The 20,883-nt window shown below is 46.9% G+C and overlaps 1 protein-coding gene across 2 annotated transcripts; it reads left to right on the plus strand.

Moving 5' to 3' along the window:
• The first annotated feature begins 992 nt into the window (after nt 1–992).
• On the plus strand, nt 993–16,037 carry CXCL12 (C-X-C motif chemokine ligand 12). 2 transcript variants are annotated; one of them, XM_039847643.1, is made up of 4 exons: nt 993–1,177; nt 5,221–5,338; nt 7,490–7,576; nt 10,135–12,863. In XM_039847643.1, exons 1-4 carry the CDS (start codon nt 1,117–1,119, stop codon nt 10,226–10,228), a joined length of 360 nt encoding a protein of 119 aa, XP_039703577.1. In that variant the 5' UTR covers nt 993–1,116; the 3' UTR covers nt 10,229–12,863. The 2 variants fall into 2 exon arrangements, with proteins under 2 accessions (XP_039703577.1, XP_039703578.1); XM_039847644.1 differs by lacking the exon at nt 10,135–12,863 and adding an exon at nt 12,870–16,037 and having other exon boundaries at nt 997–1,177.
• Nucleotides 16,038–20,883: the final 4,846 nt, after the last annotated feature.

Here is a 20,883-nt window from a genome sequence, read left to right on the forward strand (position 1 = left end):
TCAGGTTGGGCGCAGTGGCCTGCCAAGAGGGCTAGACACCACCGCGGGTCCTCTCTGCTGTTCTCTGGACCAGATAGGCCAACATCAAGGGCCTTGTCAGGGTGGGCAGAGAGAGAAGAAGAGGTGTTCTCTCAGCATTTTGGGTCTTGCAGGGCGTTCACTGGGGAGAGGGAGAAAACACTAAAGTTTACAGTTATTTCTAGCTTCCATTTATGGAGTACTGAGCACTTCGAGGTGCACTTCGAGGGAAGTCTCAATCAATTCCCTGGTTTCACTCCGCGGGGTGGGAACTGTAATTTGCCCATTTCACAATTGAGAGAACAGAGGTACAAAGTGTTAAACTTAATAAGATCCTAGGAAGAAACTGCTTTTGTTTCCTTTTGGCGGCACAGCATCCTATTTAGAGCCCCCGTTTTACAGTTGAGAAAACTGAGGCTTGACTAGTAAGCAATAGCGTTGGCTTGGAATCGGAGTTGCTCTGATTGCAAAGATCCATTTCGTATGCTCTTAGGCCAAGCTTTGGGGCAGTGGCACAGTGGGCCTGGGCTGGTAGTCAAATTGAGGTCCTACGCTTCAAAAACAGGACGCTTTTAGCTACCTTGCATGTTACCCTCCCAGTCGGCCCTCACCCCTAGGACTGACATTGCTTTTCCTTGGTTCTCATTCAGTTCTCGCCTATGGGACTTAAGTTCTCCATCTGGACAACAGGAACAATATCCAACACTTCAGGCCAACCTCACTGCGCCGCTTGGCTTCTCACTGCGGTCAAGCTTACAGAGCAGGGCCCAGTGGAACCCACGAAGTCCAAAGAACTGAGAGCACCGCAGCCCCTTGGGTATCCCTGGAGTGGAGGAGGGGTGGTACGAAGGAGACAGTTGGAGCGAGCTTGTGGGAGGGGACACTAGTCAGAGCCCCTGGCCTCCTCCCGGACTCCGTTCCAGACCCGGCCCTCGCTGCGCGGCCCGCCCCTCGCCGCCTCTCGCCGCCCCTCCCCCTCCTCCACTGCTTTGCCTCTAAAGCGCCAGACGCGCTCTCTCTGCCGCCGCACTTTCCCTCTCCGCACCCGCCACAACTCGGTATCCGGCCTCGATCCTCCCGCTGCCGCCCACCCGTGCCATGGATGCCAAGGTTGTCATCGTGCTGGCCCTCGTGCTGACTGCGCTCTGCCTCAGCGACGGTGAGTACGCTCGGCGGCAGAGGCTGAGCAGGGTTTGGGCTCCGGGCTCCGGGTTCCGTGCGGGGCCTCGGCTCCTGTGCCTGCGCCCTTGCTACCCTGAGCGAACTCAGTTTGCGCTGCTTTGCATAGGGCAACGCAGCCCATTTCGCAGGGCGCAAGCTCTCGTGGTATGGCGTCTAGAGCCCCACGCGCAGCGCCACGTAACTGAGGCTTTGCTCCCCGCAGCCGGTCTCAGGCTCTGGGGCGACGGAGCGACCGCCAGACCTAGAGCGGGCTGCACAGAGATCTGGCAGGATAACTGAACTGGGTGGACACGCTGAAAGTGCGTTCCGAGTGGGCACTGGGGCGGGGGTCGGGGGGAGGCTCGGGTCCCTGGCCCTTGCCCACCCGCTCCACAGCTAGCTCCTTCCCGCGCCTTGCTCGGTTTCCAGAGACGAATAGGCTCTGAGGCTGTGCTGCTGCGCACAGTGCTGGAGATGGGATCCTCGGTTGGTGTAGGAGAGAGCTCTTTTGCAAAAAGCCCGACTTGCATCGTGGCATGCTTGCGGTGGCAGTGTGATCAGGTTCAGCAGCGTGGCGGCCCCTCACTCTGCAGCCACCCAGCCAGGCTTTGCGTACTGAGCATCTGTCGAGTTTGAGCCACCCACGCGGCCCATACTTCTGCATAGCGCCACGGTCCGCAGTCATGTACCTGGGCGCATATCCAGCCATGGCCTCCCTGCCTCTTCCAGGGGTCACCCTAAAGATGCCTAGAAGCACATACAGATCGAGCGTGCCCTCGCCTCCAAAACACACCTGCTAAACAGGCGCCTTTGTAGCCAGCCAAGCTAGTGCTCAACCTCAGAATGAGCCCCGCAGCAAAGTTTATTCGCCAAGTTCTTAGGCCATTGGGCAAGGTGGTGTCCCATTTCACCGAGAGGGAAAGAGCTTTTTTTTTTTTTTCCTTTTGAAGCTTAAGAGAATCTATCTCCCTGTCCTGTCACAGGATACCGCTGCTGCTGCTGCTGCTGCTGCAAACCAAAATAAACTGTTGCCTCTGAACACACAAAACAAAATCATGTTAGTCAGGCCATGCTGCCTATTCTGTTCTTGGCTGTGAAGTTTCCAACAAAAAGGGAAAGGACTGAAGGACACGGAGTGCTCTTGGAGCAGCTTTTCAAGAGCTTTTGGAGCACTAGGCTGGGTTCTGGGAGGATCCTTGCTACATCCTGGCAGGTGGTGGCCATAGTGGGGAGGCCAGTGTGTGTAAGGTGAGCATGCATGGGACTGGGCCAAACAGGGGACCCTGGGCTAACAGGGGTTCTTGGCTGATCTCCGGAAAGTGTTCTTTAAAAGTGTAGCAAGTTGCCAGTCAGAGCTGCAGAGGAACCAGATCAAAGGCAATTTAGAATTTTTCTCCTAGCTGAAAAAGTATGCTAAGCTGTGTCTCCACAGGTCATGGAGGCACTCAGATTTTGGTATTAATAATTGAGAAGTCTAGCGAGAGTGGAAGTGTCATTGTGCACCTCTCTGGGAAAATGATGTAGCCTCTAGCTGCCTTCTCCCCTGGGGAGCTGCAGAAAGACCTGGAATGTGGGAATCCAGGTCATTTAGTCCTGGGCACATTTACCTGGAGTAGCACATCTACACACTGCTCCTGACCCTGAGAAGGGTTGGTCGCTTGCTCTCTTGGCAGCCAAGTGGTCAGGGCAGAGTCTCGGGCTCTAGGCTGCTCTGGTTTTCCTTGCATGCCAAAGCCAGAATGTACTTTTTGAACTCCTGGAGCCAGTGTACCCATGCTGAGTCCCAAAGCTGCACTTCAGAGACACCCTTGTTGAAGCTCAGAGCTTCCTGCCCTCACTCCACTGGCCAACCTCAGCCAAATACCTGGGCACCTGAGTGCCTGGGCCTCCAGGGGTTAAACTCAGGGTAGGCCCCATTCCCAGGCCTGAGTGGAGAGGGTGGCTGGGGCTTCTGTCTCTTTATAGAGTGGAAGGTTCTCTAGTAAATGCTCTGAAACAAAGCTAAGGTCACCAGGTCCCAACCCCCAGTAACACCTGGGCTAACCAGGTATCTTTTCTGTATATGGAGTCACATCCAAAACAGTTGGAAAAGTTAATAATATTGACAAAAAAGCTGTAAGAAAGGACAGCAGGTGGACACAGTGCTAAGTTCTCTCGTAAAGGCATTCGTGGCTCTGTCACTTTAGAAAACCTTTTGAAATTCCACACTTGATAGGAAGGCAACTGGGTCCTGGGAGCAGGAATAAGAGTTGCCTTTGAAGGAATGGATAATACCAGGGGATGAAAGGGGAAAGAGGAGAAAAAGAGAAAGCCTGTGTTTTGAGTCCAGAGTAGGCTCTCATTTATGGCCTGTTCTTTACTGTGTGGTTAGTGGAACCAGAACAGCTTCTTGGACACTGAGAGCAGCAGCCTCCACTCACTATAGTATTCATATCATGTACCTTCAGCTCCCTATTGCTCTGGGTTTGAGGCCTATCCTGCCTCACCACCTGCCGAGTTTCTGCTCAGCTCAGGAGGACCCATGAATTCTAGAGAAACCTGGAGGCGGACACTCAGAGGGGAGACTGTCTCCTCCTTTACCCAGGCTGTCCAGCCCCCAGCCCTGAGGCTGCTTTCCCAGGTGATCTGGTTACAGAGCAATACAGACATCTCATTTAGGGGCTGGGTGCAGTTGTTAAAGTCAGGCCCTAATGTAAATTTTCTGAAGTTAGATGAGGGGTCATGTGAAGGTTGCCCTGATGGTGTCCAACAACCAGAGTCAACTGAGTGCCCGGAGTCAGGCTTTCTTCCTCTGTTTTTAATGGTGTCGCATTTTGTTTTGGGGAGGAGGGGTGGTCTGCTTTTCACTCCCAGACTTGGTGGCTCAATAGGCTGCTGTACCCAGGTCATGCCATCTCTCAACTGAATGCAGCCTTTAGGAAAAAAAAGAAGTCTCTCACTTGCATGGTTTCTTGCAGTTTCCCCAGTTCTCTTGCCCAAAAGTGCAGAACTTCAGAACCACCAGGAGGCCTCTGAGAGCTCTGTAAACAGGAGCACTTAAAAAAGAAAAAAGAAAAAAATTCTGGACTAAATATTCTCAGACGTACATCTAATCCCTAATGAAAGAATCCACAAATTCAAATAATTTAGGTTATTAAGTAGGGCTGGGATAAAATCTGCAGGAAAAAACCCCTCACAAATCCCAGCTCCTCCCCATCCCCCCAGGGTTTGCAATTCTAGACTTAAAGGTGAGGGTGGATTCTGCAGAAGCCCTTTGCTAATTTACACTAATGAGTGTCAATTATGGCATTTTGCAAATTGGTGAATTAGCAAACAAAGATGTAATACAATCTAGGAGGCTGTAGGGTCCTTGCACAGGCAATGAAAGCCACATTTGACTCCAGCCTTGATAATCTCCATGCCTTTGCATGAGTGCTGGGGAAAGAGTGGGCCCTTGGCCTGCCTTCTGGGGACTCCCAGGTAGGAAGCCGGCCTGGATTCTTTTGTGGTTGCCTGGGCTTAAGGTAAATATGAGGCAAGAAGATTGCAGGTGGGGGAGGGCAGCATTCTCAGGCGAGCTGTGATGGTGTCCTGGATGATGCCTACACTAGAAGAGGAAGGAGAACCTGGAACCTCTGTATTCCTCCTCTCTGTGTAGGAAAGACTTCCTCAGTTGGCCCTGGAGGAGTTAATTTTGCAAAGAGTAACTGGGAACCTCAGTTCCTTAGACTGAAACAGTTCTCATCTATGATTAACATCATAGATGTTAAGACACCTGACGAAGGCTTCTTATTTTAATTTCCCCACCCTCCTTCCTAGGGTCCCACACTCTACAGGTATTTTTGGCCTCTTGCCCTGTCAAAGTTGAGCCTGAGACTACCAGATCTCACCGTGCTACCCAAGGAGAAAGTCTTTGCCAGGACGCACTGTGACTCATCCCACTGCTCTCCATCCGGCCGTCATTCCACCATCTTCTCCCCCAGCTGCAGACCCAGATACATGTGTATCTGCGAGGACTGGCAAGATAATAACAAGTTGCTTTGTTCTCATTACCACTTCCAGGAAAACCGGTCAGCCTGAGCTACAGATGTCCTTGCCGATTCTTCGAGAGCCACGTTGCCAGGGCCAACATCAAGCATCTCAAAATCCTCAACACTCCAAACTGTGCCCTTCAGATTGTGTAAGTTGGAGCATCATCCCTCAGGAATATTACATGTAATGGGTGCAGTAACATCTAACTGGCAGACTTGGTAAAGCTAGAGACACATGTCAAGTCTCCAGCCTTGAACTTGGCAAAATTAGAGACAGTTGTTATACTGCGCAGATTTGAGTACACCACCAGGCAGTAGTTTCCAAACCCATTCTGACCCTTGTGGTGCCTTGCTATGCTCATTGTAGTCCTTGTCTCTTCTTTCCAAGCTTACTTCCTTCAGCACAGGAAATAACAGCATATTCGGACACATCTCCAGACTGGAGAAACATGGGCCTCATCAAAGTTTGTGCTCAAGTTCAGTAATTAGCCAGTCCTGCCAGTTTCAGGGCTTTGGTACTCTAAATTAATTCTTTCTTACATAGCACAAATTCACAAAACCCAAATTTAGTTGAAGTCATCTTTAACCATTTGGTAAAACTCAAAATTATCAGCTCACTTAACTACATTTTCTCAAACACAACATATCTGTTTTTGGTTTTGCTAATGCTAACATTTGATTTAATTCCTGTAGGAAATGAGACAAACCAAAATCACACATGCATTAAAACACAGAGATCTGTGGGCTTTGGTGCAGGTGGCTGGGCAAGGTGTGCAAGAAAGCCACACGTGACTATCCATTGCTTGGCACTCCAATGCTCCTATGTACCAATACTTGCACACAGTAAGCATCCTAGTGTGTCTAGATGCCAGGGAGGTGATGCTAGGCATCTCCTGGGTGAGATCTCACCTCCTGAAAAGTCCCAGTACTAAAAACAGTTGGGGACACAGCAGTTAGAATGGAAGCTGCAACTTCCTAAAGACTTTTTTACCCAACACGAACTTTTAGGTTCAATTTTTTTTCTTTCTAGCCTTTGCTGCCTTGATGGATTTGTCATTTACAAATTTTTCGGAGCATTAGAATATTAATGTATTTTCACTTACTTTGCTTGTAATAAAATACTATCTGTCCTTTGAGGGGTATGATATTTTATCAGATATTGAATTTAACAGCATTGGCCTGCTTTACAGTACAGATTATGCTGATTCACTTGCCTAGGAATGCACTTTATAATTTTCAGCTCCGGGCAGACACAAAGTCAATTAACAGTAGTACTCAGATTTGAACTTACTTCCGTCCACCTTGCTTCAAGCTACAACCCTCTACACACCTCATTCACTTAATAGGCAGGCTGTGCGAAGACTCCTCTGGGTGTCCCAGAGCCACAGTGCTGGCCTTAGTTGTCCTCATAGACCTGTGAGTGGCTGGCCAGGAGTGTTCTCAAGTTACTTGAGATTACCTCGTACCCAGGGCTTTAAGGACAGGGATCCAAAGATAAGTCCAGGTCTTTCTCCAGGAGTTTCTAGGCAGAGAGGCTGTGAATGGACTTGAGAAGTGAGAGGAAGATGTGGTATGAACTTTTGAAAAACAATTGAAATGATGAAACATTCAGTAAACTTGTAAAATCTCTCTGAAAACCATTTTCTGGCAAAGCATCTACACTACCTCTCCCCTAACCTGCACTGGCCCTCCCCTCATTACACTCTCACCTCTCCCCATCCCCTAGATTATTTCAGTTCCTCTTTGCAGATTTCCTGCTTCCAGGCTTACTCTTAATTCTGTCTCCCATGTACTATTAAGATGGTCCATCGAAATAAATACCTGCCTCTGTTACTCTCCAGTTTAAAATTCTCACAAGTTCCCATAATCATGCATATAAAGTCCCACTTCTGTCTACAGGCTTCTTGAGCATCCTGTCTCCCACTCTTCCTTCACACTCTCTGTGTGCTGTTACCCTCTGGTGTATTTGCTCTTGCTTTGCCCCCACCCTGCCATACTTCATTTGCCCAGCTCCTACTTATTCTTCACTGTCCAGCTCAAATGATCGCTATGGGAATTCTTTGTGGTATGCCCCCTAAAGACCTTTTCACTTCCTGTATCTCTGCTGTAAAACTTGCCACACTGCTAGCATTGTGTTTCACTAGTGCACTTTAGTTCCTCATGAACCTGAGCCTGCCAAGCAGGTACTTGGCTCCAGTAAAGGTTCTGACATGAGTGTCGGATGAACAAATGCACAGCACAGTTCACAGCAGTGCCTTCTCCTATTTAGCTGCACATTGTCTCTTCTTCTGTTTTGGCAGGGCAAGGCTGAAGAATAATAACAGACAAGTGTGCATTGACCCAAAATTGAAGTGGATTCAGGAATACCTGGAGAAAGCTTTAAACAAGTAAGCACAACAGCCAAAAAGGACTTTCCACTAGAGCTACTGGAGGAAAGCTAAAACTGTATGAAAGGTGAAAAGGCAAAGGTGCAGGGAGGAGGAAGGCCTGAATGATGAGGGCCAGGTGTGCCTATGGGGCAGTGCAGTGACCTGGGAATGGGCAAGAGGTTTGCCCAGCATATACACAATTGCATTTATGGCATATGGTACGATATCACAGCTTATATTCATTTGCACCCCGGACCCTTGCACATTGACTATTTTATAACTGGGGTTTTTCTAAGAAATTGTATTATCTAAACAGCATTTCTCTCCAGTCACTTCCCTCATGATCATCACAGTCATCATCATTCTCATTATTATTATTTTTTTTAATCAGTGATTACTTCAAGATTTGTATTTGGTTTGTTTTAAAGTTTTACCTCTTCTCCCCTGGGGAGTCTGAGCACAGTCAGGTGATAGCCAAGCATGGAGCTCAAAAAAGTGTCCCTCCTCCAGACGCTAAGGCATGGAGGAAGATTATGGGCAGCTCCCGCAGGGTACACCCTTCCTGAAATGAAGGCTCAAGGTGGCTTTCAGATACCGACTATGCTAGCCACCACCTGCATCTTCTCTTTCAAGCTCAGTGAATGTACCTGTGAGCTCCATGTAGAAGCCACTGCCACTGGGGGCTGTGCTCAGAGACCTACCAAACATTCTTAGCCTCTCCCTGCCTCCAAGAGCATGCTTTAATCTTGCTTCTGCTTCTCATTTCTGTATGCACTCAAGGGAGGAGGATGGTCACTGGGCTCCTGCCCTGCAGCTCCCTCCTCCCTTTGCCCTCCCTCCTGCTCAGGCCCTCTGTGAGTATCTGCTCTGCTCCTCCAGAATGAGACTGGCCTTCTCTTGGGGCATGGGAGACCATGTCTTTGCCTTCCCATGAACGACAAGTCTTTGCAGATTCAAATGCAGTTTTCAATCAGAGAGCTTGCTTTGAGGATTTGGTTTCTGTGATTGTCCCTGAAGCCTGTGTGTGCCATGAAGGCTGTACAAATACCAAGGTTTCTGAAATCTGAGGTGAAAAAATAAATGAAAAAACAAGCCTCTTGCCACTAACCCATGCTCCTGAAGCTACAGCAGGGTTTCAGGTTGCAATCAGAAATGTTGGCACAATGAAATTTCCACGCATAATTGTGATCCACAGATGGGCCTGGTGCTATTTGTAACTTTTTGCAAGGCATTTTTTTAATATATTTTTGTGCACGATTTTTAAACATTTCTTTAGAAAACAAATGTATTTCAGAATATATTTATAGTTGAACAATTCATACATTTGAAATGGAGCCATATGGATGTCAGTAGGTTACATTTTTCTATTATCTTAAACTACTGGCAGTTTGTAAAGAAATACATATGACAGAAATGTGATTACATTACAGCTTTTAATGTTAGCCACAGTGTATTTTTTCACTTGTACTAAAATTGTATCAAATGTGACATTATATGCACTAGCAATAAATGCTAATTGTATTATGGTATAAACATCCTACTGTATGTGGGAATTTATTTACCTGAAATAAACTCCATTAGTTGCTAGACGCGGAACTCTTAAACATTTCCCAGTTTTGTGAAAATAAGCTAGCCTACTGGTTAGGCGCTTTAGATCCCTCAAGTTTTTGCATCTCTCTCTCTCTTTTTTTTTTTAACCCAGTGGAAGCAGCAGTGCTAGTTTTCTGAAGAATAATATTCGACTCACTAATTCCTCTCCCATTCTTTCTCCTCGTTCTCCTAACATCCCCATGTAATCTCTAGAGACTCAACCCTTGTAATATCCAGCTCTCACATTTTCCCATGTAAAAATCCCATGATTCCAGCCCATGGTTAATATCTAGCTTTCTCTGGAACAGGTAGTCTTATTCCATAAATCATTAAATACCATTCAGCCTGAATCATTTTAATGTGATGGTCATGAGCCAGTTGCTCTAATAAAATTCTGCTAACCAGCTCTCTCCCTCGCTCTCCAGAACAATCCCAGTCATTCCCAGCAGGTGTGCACAGGCATCCAGAAAGGAGAGGTGGTGTGGGGCCGCCTTCTTTCTCCTCTCCTAGATGGCCTCCTGAACCTAAGCCTCCAGTCTCCTTTGATTTGCAATGCAGAGATTCTTTAGATAAAGCCAGAGAGTTCAGCTCTATATTGAGAAAGAAGAAAGCCCTGGAAAGCAGGTTGGGGTGAGATAGAGGACCATGTCCAGCCTGGCCCTGGCTGCCTTCACACCCTTTTAGATGTGAATTCCTTTCCCCCCTGGAAGCCTCAGGCAATAGCTAGAGCCAGGGTCAACTTGGCAAATTGGAGATTGCTGATACCAGGTTTTGTGGAAGCCCGTATAACATTTTTTTTGAATCAGGGCAAATATCTAACTTATTTTAATAAAATACTGATGGACAGTGTTTTGCCCAGGGACCTCCAGGCCTGGGACTGAAGACAGAGTGAAACTGAAACACAGGCCAGTGTTAAATATTGTGCAGACTGAGACAGACTCTTGTTTATTTCTTCATTATTAATGATTCTACTAATTTTATCGAAGGGGGCGCAGAGAAGAAAAAGTGGGGAAAAAAGAAAAGATAGGAAAAAAGAAGCGACAGAAGAAGAGAAAGGCTGCTCAGAAAAGAAAAAACTAGTTATCTACCACCTCGAGATGGACCACAGTGCACTCTGCTCTTGTCTCTCCCCGTGCTTTGTAAATTTGCTCTAATTCTCCTCCAGGGCAGACCTCCCTGCCTCCTGGGTGGCCACTCAGACTTCCAAAGGGGAGCAGTGCTTTACCACACCTGTGGCCACACTGGCTCCTGCATTTATGTGCTTATTAAGGTCTTTCCTGGTTTGCTAAGTTATGAAGAAAGTAGTTGTACAGAGACTGGAGTTGGAGTCCAGGACACAGGGACTGTGTGCTCAGGACCCCATCTAGAGTGTCTGGGGTCTCCAACGTTGCCCTGGACTGCTAAGCCTCCCACCCTGCCCTCCATTCCCTCTCAGAAGGCCCTTGATAACTCTGGAGCTTACATAGCTCTGCATACTTACGATCTGCTATGAAACTTGTATCTGATACCAGCATGTGGCCACCTAGCTACTGTGCAGAGCAACCTACTAGACCACCAGCAGAGCCTTGGCCTGCAGGGGGCATGAGTCCTATGCTCTCTCATTCGCTGCTGCTGGTGCTGCCCATCCTGGCCTTCTTGGGCAGGACTGGCTGTGGCCATTACATTTGCCGGTGATAAAGGACTCCTTTTCCCAAGTGTCCATGCTTGGCCCTCCACTGCTCTACCACCTAGAGTGGGACTTCTTCAGTACCCCCTCCCTAGGCCTTGGACTGTGCGAACAGCTTTACCTCCAAGCTTGGGTGGGTTTCTACACACCATGCCAGGGAGAGTGGATATGAGCTCTGCATCCCCAGAGAGCAGATGTGGAAGTGCTTCTCAGGGAACTCCCTTGCTGGTTAATTCATTTTGTAGATTCCTCATACGGGTCCCCGACAACATGGAGGAAATCCGTGAAGGGCCTGCAGCTCCAGGATGCCTAGCCTAACCCCTCCCCACTTTTTTTGCTGGAGTCTTCATGACCCTGTGTAATTAGGTTGTAGGACACAGATTCCTAGGCCTTCACTCATGGGAAATATCTGCCTAAAGTGAACATGGTTTAGTTTCTAAAACTTTCCTTACTCACCTCCCTACATAATTACTTCTGAGATTTCTTGCTAAGTCTCTAATTTATACCAAAAGGAAAGGGATCACAGGGAGGCCCTGATGTCAGTAGTGCTTTGAAAAAGGTTGCCTTAAATATCTACTCTTCTCCCCGTTCCCCCATTACACATAAACACACACACACTCTGCATCCTGGACCCCTCGTCATAATTTCAGTCCATGGATCCAGAAAGATGAAGTGGATGGAGGACAGAGCAGATGGATTTCAGGAGAAGACATCTCAAAGTCCCTGCATGTCATAATCACCTGCGTCACATAGCTCTGTGGACACATGCTCTAATGTGTTCCTTTGTGAGTGCAGCTTAAGAACATTACAGCCTTTCTTTCCCTGCTGTCGAAGTGTCCTGGTAGGCCCCTGCAGCCAAAGACCTTTTGTTCTCCACTTCCATTCTTTTTAGCTGTCTAACTCTCCCAGTCTGGGCCCCTCTTGCAAACAATGGGGATAGCAGGCTTATTCCTGGGTGTGTAGGGGCCCACTTCACCTTGCCCTCCCACCTCTGAAGGCATCTAGATGTTACCTTGGCTGCCTAAGCCTGTGGTAACTTTCTGAGGAAGCAACAGCAGGTCTGGTCCATGGGAGCTTGACTGGGCTAATCCTAAGACTTAAAAAAGCACCCGCGAGAAGGTCAGACCTGAGCTATCCCCCCACCTCACCCCACCCCCACTATCCTTCATTCCTCACACTGTAGAAGCATCCGTCTTTGTGCCTAGAGAGGGTGACAGGTTCGTCCTACATGCCAAGGAGAGCTGACTGCCCTCCAGCAACAGTAAGTCAAGCTGTTGCTGCCCTGAAGTGACAAACTGCTTTCTGTATGCCTCCCACCAATCCTGGGGCAGTTGGGGGTACAGATACTAAGAGAACTGGCCTCATGTTAGGAAATTCAGGAAAGCATTGTCCTGGCATTACATCACTCCATTGGCCTTGGACCTCGCTGTATCTGACAAATGGGCATAACCCCAGTCTTGCTGAAGTATCCCGGGTCACTGGGGAAGAGCTGAAGAGCTGGACCTCCATGCCATGGTGGGTTGCAGCTGGGCAATATTCACGCATCTGTGCCAGGTGAGCGGTGAGCAGGGCCACCCCTGTACTCAGTCCCTGGGCCACCCCTGGCCAAGCCACTGAGAGGTCCTGGGGTGACTGTGGGAGGTGGGTGGAAGCAGTGGGTGGTGCTGAGGCCCTGGATGAGCTGACAGCCTGGGCTGGGCTCCATGTGAGGCCAGGCCTAGCTTCTACACTAGGTGAAAATAGTACACCCTGTCGTGTGTGACCACTGTGCCTGGCTAGCTCCATGACCTCATTCATCTGCCATGCTTCATGCTTGCTGTATCAGTCTGTCCACTCTGCTTCCTACCTTCCATCCATTCCTCTGCTTCAGCCATGACGTCTCTCCTACTACCCTTCCCTACCCAGGGCCTCTGAAGAGAGATGCAGCACCATGGTGATTTGGAATTTGGAGATTAGGAGTGGGGGCACTGTTGGAACGAGCTCAGTGTCTCAGCGTGAGGCCTGGCCACTGCGAGAACTTGCCTTAATGGTGTCTCCCTCTCTTCTTGTTAACAGGAGGTTCAAGATGTGAGAGGCGCAGGTTGGGTCAGACGCCTGAGGAAGCCTTACAGTAGGAAGCTGAGTCTGAAACAGTGTTAAGAAGGGCCCCAACAGTTCCCTTATGCAGCCTGGGCGGGGCTGAATGCATTTCCCAGGGCTTTGTTTTGCACAGTTTGCCTTACTTTCACTGTTTGATTATGTAGCAAAATATATTCTGTTTATTTTCATTTAGCTCGATTATCTAATGTCACTGGTGGCAGATAGGAACTTAGACAAAACCATTATAATTTTACATTATAATATGTTTTCCATGGAGCCCCTGGTCTGACTACGGGTTCCTGAATTTTATATTCCTGAACTGCACAGGCTGGGACCCCAGGCTGAGGGAGCCTTGCCTACATTATCATGTTCTGGGACCGACAGCCACTAGGAGATATCAGGACTAGTCAGCATGGGCAAACCCTAGTGAAGGCAGCCACAAGGGATAATGGAGGGTTAGGTTCCAGAGGGCCAGGCAGGAGGCCCACCCTTCCTCTAAGTGAGCATCACAGGGCTTCCCTGAGCTAAGGCAGGCAGGAGTGTGAGGCCAGGATAGGGCAAGATGCACCCTTCATCCCGAGCTCTCCTCTACATCTCATCACGTTCTTCTCATCATTCTTTCTCTCATCCATCATCATGTGTATCCAAGACTGTCTCCATGACCCTGGAAAAGAACTCTCAAGATGAAAGCTTTAATTTAAACTGAGCACCAAGAAACAAATCAAAACATATTGTGTTGCCAGGTCCTGGAAATGCTGTGCACATCTGTGTCGTTTGGAATATTATCTGTTGTCCAATTCTCTGTTTTTGTTCAAAGCTAATGTCCTCTGTGCTGTATTGTGGGTTCCACACATGCAGAGGCCGAGAGCGAGGAGATGCCCCTCAGGGTCTCTGACCAGGCCCCTGATTAGGGCTGTGATATTTTTGAATGGATGACTTTGTGTTCCCCACTGATCACAGAGCCATGGTGGATCAACAGAGCTCAAGGGAATTCAGGTTGCAGTAGTACTGACCTCTGAGGTCACTGACCCTCAATGTTTCCATTGATGTTGATACCTCAGAACTATAGAGTGCTTTAACTTTGTTGTGTCAAGCCCAGCATTTTTCTGGGAATGACAGGAATAACAAGAAAAAATTCTCAACTTTTTTTGGTTTGGAAAACCTGATCCATAAAATATTCAATACTGAGTATTTCTTCCTGATTAAAATCTAACCTCATTTTTTTTTCACCATTTGGCAATCCCTCATCTTTTGCCTTGCACAGTGGACCCTGGACCTTCTCTGCTACTGCTGTTACCTGTGCTTCCAGGACATCCAGCAAGGCGTTCCTCTTAGAAAATGATGGAGCATTATTAAAGTTGGTTAAGAACCCTGATGTTTGGGGCATTTCCCTTTAATGAGGGCATTTTTTAGAATTACATTAAACAGCTTAAAATTTTTGCTTTTTAAAAAGGTAGGCACTTGAGGGTTTTTTGCATTTTTGCTTATTTGTTTGCTAGTTTATCATTTGGTCTCACTAATATTTTTCCCCTTTGATTAAAGATCCCAGTAAAATTTTTATAATTAAGAAAATAGAAAAAAAAGGATTAAATAAGGAAATATATCAATTGACAAGACACTGCAAATAACATGCAGAAAGTATAGTATAGTAAATTTATCTTGAATTGTAGGTGTCTTTATATTTAATAATCTTTGGGTTATTAGTAACGTGTTAGGCATTTCTATAAATATTTCTTAAAATTTGATCTTTATGGTAGAAGGCCAATTCATCAACCAAAAATTCATGTCCTCTAAACAGCTATGTTATATTGAAAAAAATAGAGTATCGGGGACCTTTATTAGTTATGAGGGATACAGAACCTTCTTTTAAAATTAACCTATCTCTATAGGGCTCCTGAATTATACATGAAATTATTGAATTTTCAGTGGTAGGGTCATTTTCCAGGTAATCTAAGATATTTTAAAATCTCATGAAAAATTTGGAAGCATCTTTTTCTAGAATCCATGAACCAGAACCATTAAATCTGTTACTCCAAGGAAATAAATATGCCCCTGAATCCTGATTACAGTTAAAGAATCATTTCTGTTTCTCCCCTATAGGAGAAAAAAATAGGTAAGAGTAGAAACTGCAAGAAAAATTATTTGTGTAACAATTTCTCTACTTTCAATCTGCTTCTAAAAGGAGACTTCCTACCTAAAGCAAATATGCATTTAAATAGGTCATTTGCAAAGGAAAAGGCTCTCCCTCTTGCTTTCAAAATACAGGTCAAGTGCATTAGGTGATTAAGGGTCACCCAGCTGTTTCTCCAGGTCCAGAGCTGCCTCTACCTGAGCTTCTCTTGGGCTTGTTGTAACCTCCAAGGTGGTCCTCCACTGCCAGCCTCTGCATCTCTGGGAGAGGGGCGACTGTAGGGACTGGGGCTCACAAACATGCTGTTTGTTGGAATCTGAATCTCTGCCATGTGTTGTTTGCACTGTTCTTTGTCCCACTTCTGCCAGGTGCTGAGACCCCAGCGAGGAGGCTCAGGAGAGGCTCTCTGCTTGTCTGAGCAGAAGGCCTGCATAGCAAAAGGCTACAGTGCTCCCTGTGTGAAGTCCAGAGAGTTTCTAAGCCTTTCTATTGGATCAGATTTCATCTTCCTTTTCTGACTACGGTCTGATATAATCACCATAGGCTCCCTCACTGGGTCTTCATCAGCTTTCCCGGGTGTCACACCCTTTTGCAGCTGTGGAGTCCTGATCCCTCTATACATCTCCCCTGAACCATGCTGAGGGAACCCTATTCTTGGGAAATGCTCCCTAGAAATATCCACATCCGCTCAACAGACCACTGACATAGCCAAGTTAAAAAAAGAAAATAACACAGAAAACTTGTTATTCTGAAAACTCGCTGGACTCTCAGTCTCTGAGCAGTGATGGATTCAGTGTTAAATGTGATGAATACTGTATTTTGTATTGTTTGAATTGCATCTCCCAGATAATGTGAAAATGGTCCAGGAGAAGGCAGCTTCCTGTATGCAGTCTGCTTTTTTTAAAAAATAGTAACATCTCATTTTGAGAAACAATTTCTACTTTGAAGTCATATCAATGAAAAGATGTATATGCACTTATAATTGTCCTAATAAAGACATGTATTCAAATGTAGCAGCCAACAGGCTGAAATTAGTATTACCAATTGAATTTTCCAGACTTGGTTTTTCTCCCTCAAACCCTAGACAGAGGGGTGTGTAATCTTAGCTACTGTGGTTAGTTGAAAACAGGCCATTGTAATGCTAAACATGAACAAGAATTCTGGGGGCCTACCTGCCTCTCTAAGTCCACTGATTCTTTGCTAGGAAAGGCATACCCTTTTTTCCACTTGTACTTGGTTTTGCTGGAACCACGTAAACACAAGCTGGTCCTCTGCTCCAGAAAGGATGGATGGTTTTGTGCAAGGGCCCAAGTATTTGTCTGAGAGCTGTGGTGTAGGAGATCTCTCTCTACTCTGTACTTGTCAGGTTTAGGGGAAGAAAACAGAGGCCCTGTTTCTGAAGGCACTGCTGAGGACCCAGCACCCTGTACCTTTTCTGTCCTGTGCAGGGGCCCTTCTGGAAGCCAGACACTGATTCTCTCAACTACTGCCAGCCAGCACTGTTGTGGACATTGCAGACAGGGATGAGCCTGACAGGCAGAGCTTTGTCCTTACAGAGGTCAGCCATTTCACACGGTTATACCACATTCTCTCTTGTCTGCAGTCAATTATGCTGGAAAGAGAGGCCATACAAATACCCCAAATATCTAAGTACAGATTATTCTGTCCTCTGGACCTTTTTGCCTGGAAGACCAGATGTGACCAGCTCACTGCTGTGCTCAGAACCTCCCCATTATGTATAGGGTGATGGCAATGTGGTTGCTATGTTGCAGATGGAATGAAGGAAGAAAGAAGGGTCAGAGGAGGCCACAGAGGCATTGTGGTGTCCTGAGACAAGTGCGGGTGTGGAGATTAGCAGAGCAGTCCTTAAGTCCTGGTCTCTCTGCTCACTCTGAGATTTGAGACATACTCCTTACCCTGAGTCTCAGTCTCCCCAGCTATGACACTGAAGCTTAGTATCATCAGGAGATATGAGGATTAGACTGGAGCCATTTTGCTCCCTCTCTCCACTTGCTGTTCCCTGTAGTCCACAGAGGTGGAATCAGTTCACAACCGCTCTACTTAAATGCTTAGCAAAGCTTAGACACCAACTGGAGGTACAAGTGATTCAATTTGAGCTTCTCCCTCACAGCTGTCAGGTGGAGAGAAAGAAGCTTCTTTGTAGGAGTTAACAACATCTGGGTTAATTTTCAGTGACGTTGACTCTTCACAACGATGTCATAGAAACAAACAAACAAAAAATCCAGAACAGTGCTGGCCTACTGTGCTCTACATGGCTGCTGGCCCTCATTAGTCAGCCAATATCTGCGATGCCTGGCATGTCTGTACTAGGTGATATGGAGACTATGGTGAGCAAGACAGCTTGCTCTCTGATTTCATGTAGCCTATAGTCTGGCAGGCTAACTTACAATTAAGTGAGCATATTCCTAAAGTGTGGATCATGTAAGAGAGGTGTCAGAGAAGCTAGAATACCATCAAGGGCTTCTAAAAGAAGCTCTGACAAAGCTGAGACCTAAGAGAAGTAGATTCTTTTGGAGTGATCCATTGACCCATGAGGACTGCAGTTGAGAGCCCATGTGAGGTCTTGCTGTGAGTTAGAAATGAGAACTTATTCTGCCAGGGGTGTAGCTCATATGAGGATCCAAGCGTGAGGGCAGAGGGAGATGGATTTCAGCTCCCTCACTCTCCTCACTGCACCCTTGTGTAGAGCACAAACGTCACAAATGAAGCTGAGAACTGTACCACTCATGAGAATGGGATCCTGGCAGCTGGGAAGTACAATGAGGGGCTCCCCTCAGCACAACTGATTGGATGGTGCGGATGCCTGGCCCAGGCTGGCCAATCCAATTTTCTGTCCCTGGAGAACATAGCTATGATTCAGACATCATCAGGTCCTCCTGGGTTCTCTGTGCCTACAACTGAGAACCTTGCATGCAGGAATGTGGATAGTGGGAAATAGAGAAGTAGAGGAAGCTACAACTGTATAAAACAGATTCAGAAAGAGAAGTGAGGATGAGAGACCTATTTGTCCTAGAGATGAGATGTGGCCACCCACATGGGACAGGAGTGGCTAGGAAGGTCCCTTGTGTGGTTCAACTTCACTCCTTGCTCTTGGGGTCTGTGTATTCTAAATAAATCCTGCTGCACAGCTAAAATGAGGATTTCTACTAATTAACACCTAAATTACCATCACTACGGGCAATTAAGCAGGCAGAGTGGGCAAGGCAGGTGGGGAGCAAGGAGACTGGGCCATGGGCGAGCACACATGAGTTAAGTTGGAGACTTCCTCTCCACCCTCCCTTCCCCAGTGTCCCCAAGGGTCTTTTCTGGTCTCTCTCCCTTGGCTTCAGCTTGAACTCCAAGGAAAGACCATTCAGCCCTTTGTCTGCTTCTCTGTTAGGAATGATAAACAACCCAGAGGCATTCCCTAAGCTCCTCCCTGCAAAAAATGTGCACAGATTCAGTTTAGGGCCTATACACTCTTCCTTCCATGAAGGCACCGCCTGCACCAACCCAACTTGCCCAGCACCAATATGGGTTAGACAACTGGACTATTGTCAGCCTGTAGAGAGCTCAAGCTCAGCCTCAGGTATGTGGAGGGGCATTGGAAGTTTTTCCACAGCCTGTGTATCACATGAGAACGACAAACCGGGACAATGGAGTTCTAGGTACATCCATCCCTAGGGCACCCTCTGCCAGGCTATAAGCTCTATAATGTCTTGTTGTGGAACAGAGCTTTGTTCTCAGTGCCTAGAAGAGTGCCTGTCATCGTGGGTGCTTGACAAACATTTGATGAGCAAGCAGTTGTTCTTAGGTTGAGAGGCATCAACAGGCCCTAGGAATGCAGCCTCTGGACAAGCCACAGCCAAACCCTGATGTTTCTACTTGACACTGGAGCTACTCTCAAATTTCAAGGAGGTTGCTCTGCTAAGTTTCCAAGAGTTAACATTTGAGAGCAAATGAGGTACGTCTAACTCTTGGCCCATAAAACCAAACAGAAACAAAGCAGAGTGAAGCCCTAGATGAAGCCTCTTACACTCCTGACCCTCTGTTATTCCTGTGAAAGGAAGGGGAGAGTGGAATGGCAAGAGGTGCTTAGGGACTGGGTGGCCAAATGGAAGGAGCCCTGGATTTGTAGTGAAAAGGAGTAGTTGCTCATTGCTGTACGACCCATCCCCAATTAAATCTAACTCAATCCACACTGCACCTGCACCTCTGCAGCTGATTGAAGCTCAGAAAAAATACATCTCTGCTGTCTGGTCTCTTTGAATTCATGGTGCTAACCAGAAGTGGCTCCTCATTGCTGCTGGAACCTATCACGTATCTCTGTCTTATTTGCTTCTCTTTCTCCTAGGTGCTCATTCTACACTTCTTCTCTTAAAATCTTCATCCTTTTCTTCCTGAGTACTCTCAGTGATGATTTGGCTTCTATGTCAGAATAAAACAGAGCAATTAGAAGGGGATTTCCATGGGCTTTAGCTCTCATCCACCGCCTGTCCAATCTGCACCTACCATCTCTGCTGTCACATGGAACGCTGTGCTCCTGGATGCCCTGTACTGGGAAGCGGAGCCCATTGTTTCTCACCTCCCCAAGGACATCTCTCCTGACTTTCCTCTATCTCTTGCACCATAATTGTTTTACTCTATATGTCAACACACTAACATGCTATAATATCTCCCATCAAAAACAGAGCAAAAATAAATAAATAAACATCCCTATATTCTATGCTTCTACCTCATGTTCCCCACAGCTTCTGCAGTATTTCTCTGCTTCTCATCACAGTTTCTCAAAAGAGTTGTCCACTTTATATCCTCCTCTCTCCTTATCATTCTTAAACCCACTGCAAGCAGATTTTGACTCTACCACTCAGTCCACTAGAACTGCTTTTTGTTAGGGTTGTTACTGAGCCCTGTGGGGAAATCCAATGGTCAGTGATCATTTCCCAGCTTACTCAGTTTCTCGGCATGCTTTGGATCACTGATCATTATCCTTGAAACACATTTTCTTGTTGGCTCTCAGGAGACCGCTCTTGACTGTGGCTTTATACTGTCTTGTTTCTCTTTGCTGTTTCTTCTTCATCCTTCAGACATCTAAACACACAAATTCCACATGGCTTAACCCTTAGATGCTCTTCTTTCACAGCAGGTGGACTCATTCACTCCCTTGGCCTTGAAAAGCTAAGGAACCCAAAGTGATCTTTCTCCTGACTCCAGGCTGGTACACCCAGCTCCTCCTCTGTGATTTCTCACATGCAAAATGAAACTCTTAACTTTCACTTTTCCCCCCAACCTGATCATCCCCATTTCTGCAGATGACAAGTCAATTTCTTCTAGTTGCTCAAGCTAAAACATTATAGTCATCTTTCATTTAATTTCTTCTCTCACAACTTCTAGCTAAACCATTAATTAACTCAATTAATTACCTTCAAAATATATCTAGAACCCAATCACTTTTCATTGCTACCATCTTAGTCTAAGCCACAGCTATCTCCTACTTGAATCACTGCACTGTCCCCGCAAGCTGGCTTACCCTCGTATCATGGGATGCCCTCTCAACAGCAGCCCTCTCAACCATGCTCAGCTACATAAGCCCTACTCATACCAGACAGTGGCTAACAGAAACTACACCTGCTGGCTCCTGTCACCTTTTTGACTTCACCCCTCTCTCTGCTCCAGCCACACTGGCCTACTCTCCCTTGAACAGGCCAGGCCCATCCCTGACAGAGGATTTTTGTGCTAGGTATCCTCCGCCTAGATACCACGTGTTTACCCCCACCCTTCTTCCAGTCTCTGCTTGTAATCACCTTGTCAGAAAAGTCTTTGCAGACTTTCCCATCCTGTACAGAAGCCCCTCCTCTC

This window comes from Pteropus medius, unplaced genomic scaffold, assembly GCF_902729225.1.
Source record: "Pteropus medius unplaced genomic scaffold, Ma_sr-lr_union100, whole genome shotgun sequence".
Lineage (NCBI taxonomy): Eukaryota > Metazoa > Chordata > Mammalia > Chiroptera > Pteropodidae > Pteropus > Pteropus medius.